Source organism: Rhea americana, unplaced genomic scaffold (assembly GCF_003343005.1).
Source record: "Rhea americana isolate MKP2758 unplaced genomic scaffold, rheAme1 scaffold_1096, whole genome shotgun sequence".
NCBI lineage: Eukaryota > Metazoa > Chordata > Aves > Rheiformes > Rheidae > Rhea > Rhea americana.
In genome coordinates, this window is record NW_028185146.1 from 1 (window position 1) to 1,283 (window position 1,283).

Genomic DNA, 1,283 nt, shown 5'->3' on the forward strand with positions numbered 1-1,283 from the left:
CATGCGTCCGCGCTGCATCCCAGCGCGGCTCTGTCCGTGTGTCCGCGCGTCCGCGCGTCCGTGCGTCCGTGCGTGGCTGCGGCGGCGCGCCCGCGCCTCGCCGCTCTGACTCTGCCCCCCCAGGCGTGCCGGCACTTCAACGACAGCGGGGCCTGCGTGCCGCTCTGCCCCCAGCCCCTCATCTACAACAAGCTCACCTTCCAGCTGGAGCCCAACCCCGACACCAAGTACCAGTACGGGGGCATCTGCGTCCGGAGCTGCCCGCGTGAGCCGGGGCGCCGGGGCCGGGGCCGGGGCGGGGGCCCAGGCGTCCGGGCCCCCGCCGCCCTGACCCCGCGCCTCGCCCCGCAGACAACTTCGTGGTGGACCAGAGCTCCTGCGTGCGCGCCTGCCCCAGCGACAAGATGGAGGTGGAGAAGAACGGGCTGAAGATGTGCGAGCCCTGCTCGGGGCTGTGCCCCAAGGGTAGGCGCGGGACGGGGACGGGGAYGGGGMCGGGGAYGGGGAGGCGCCRGCAGCCCTCACCCCCCCGTCCCCGCAGCCTGCGAGGGCACCGGCGCCGGCAGCCGGTACCAGACCGTGGACTCCAGCAACATCGACACCTTCGTGAACTGCACCAAGATCCTGGGCAACCTCGACTTCCTCATCACGGGCCTGGAGGGGTGAGCGGGGCCGCGGGGCCGCGGGGCGCTGACGGCCCCCGGCCCCGCTGACGGCCCCGGCTCCCGCAGGGATCCCTGGCGCAACATCTCGGCGCTCGACCCCGAGAAGCTCAACGTCTTCCGGACGGTGCGGGAGATCACGGGTGAGCCGGGCGCCGGAGCCGCCGGGAGCCGCCGGGAGCCGCCGGGCCCGCCCTGACCCGGCCCGGCACCCCCCCAGGCTACCTCAACATCCAGTCCTGGCCCAAGCACATGCACAACTTCAGCGTCTTCTCCAACCTCGTCACCATCGGGGGCCGGAGCCTCTACAAGTGAGTCCACATCGCCACGGTCTTCATCGTCCCCCATCCCTGCATCTCCATCATCCCCCATCCCTGCATCCCCACCACCTCCCATCCCTGCATCCCCATCAACTCCTGTCTCTGCATCCCCATCCCTGCATCTCCATCATCCCCCATCCCTGCGCCTCCATCGTCCCCCATCCCTGCATCCCCATCAACTCCCGTCTCTGCATCGCCATCCCTGCATCTCCATCACCCCCCATCCCTGCATCCCCATCAACTCCCGTCTCTGCATCGCCATCCCTGCATCTCCATCGCCCCCATCCCTGCATCTCCATCG

General features: G+C 70.8%; 1 protein-coding gene across 1 annotated transcript in view; it reads left to right on the forward strand.

Annotated features, from left to right (window-relative positions):
- Positions 1-123: 123 nt before the first annotated feature.
- LOC146601108 (receptor tyrosine-protein kinase erbB-3-like) overlaps positions 124-1,283 on the forward strand; it is a gene marked incomplete at both ends in the record, with an annotated part of 6,065 nt that continues 4,905 nt past the window's right edge. The window contains 5 exons of the mRNA XM_085312142.1: positions 124-265; positions 352-465; positions 542-662; positions 732-805; positions 883-973. Coding sequence (XP_085168268.1) covers positions 124-265; positions 352-465; positions 542-662; positions 732-805; positions 883-973 — 542 coding nt within the window. The remainder of the gene's footprint in view (positions 266-351; positions 466-541; positions 663-731; positions 806-882; positions 974-1,283) is intronic.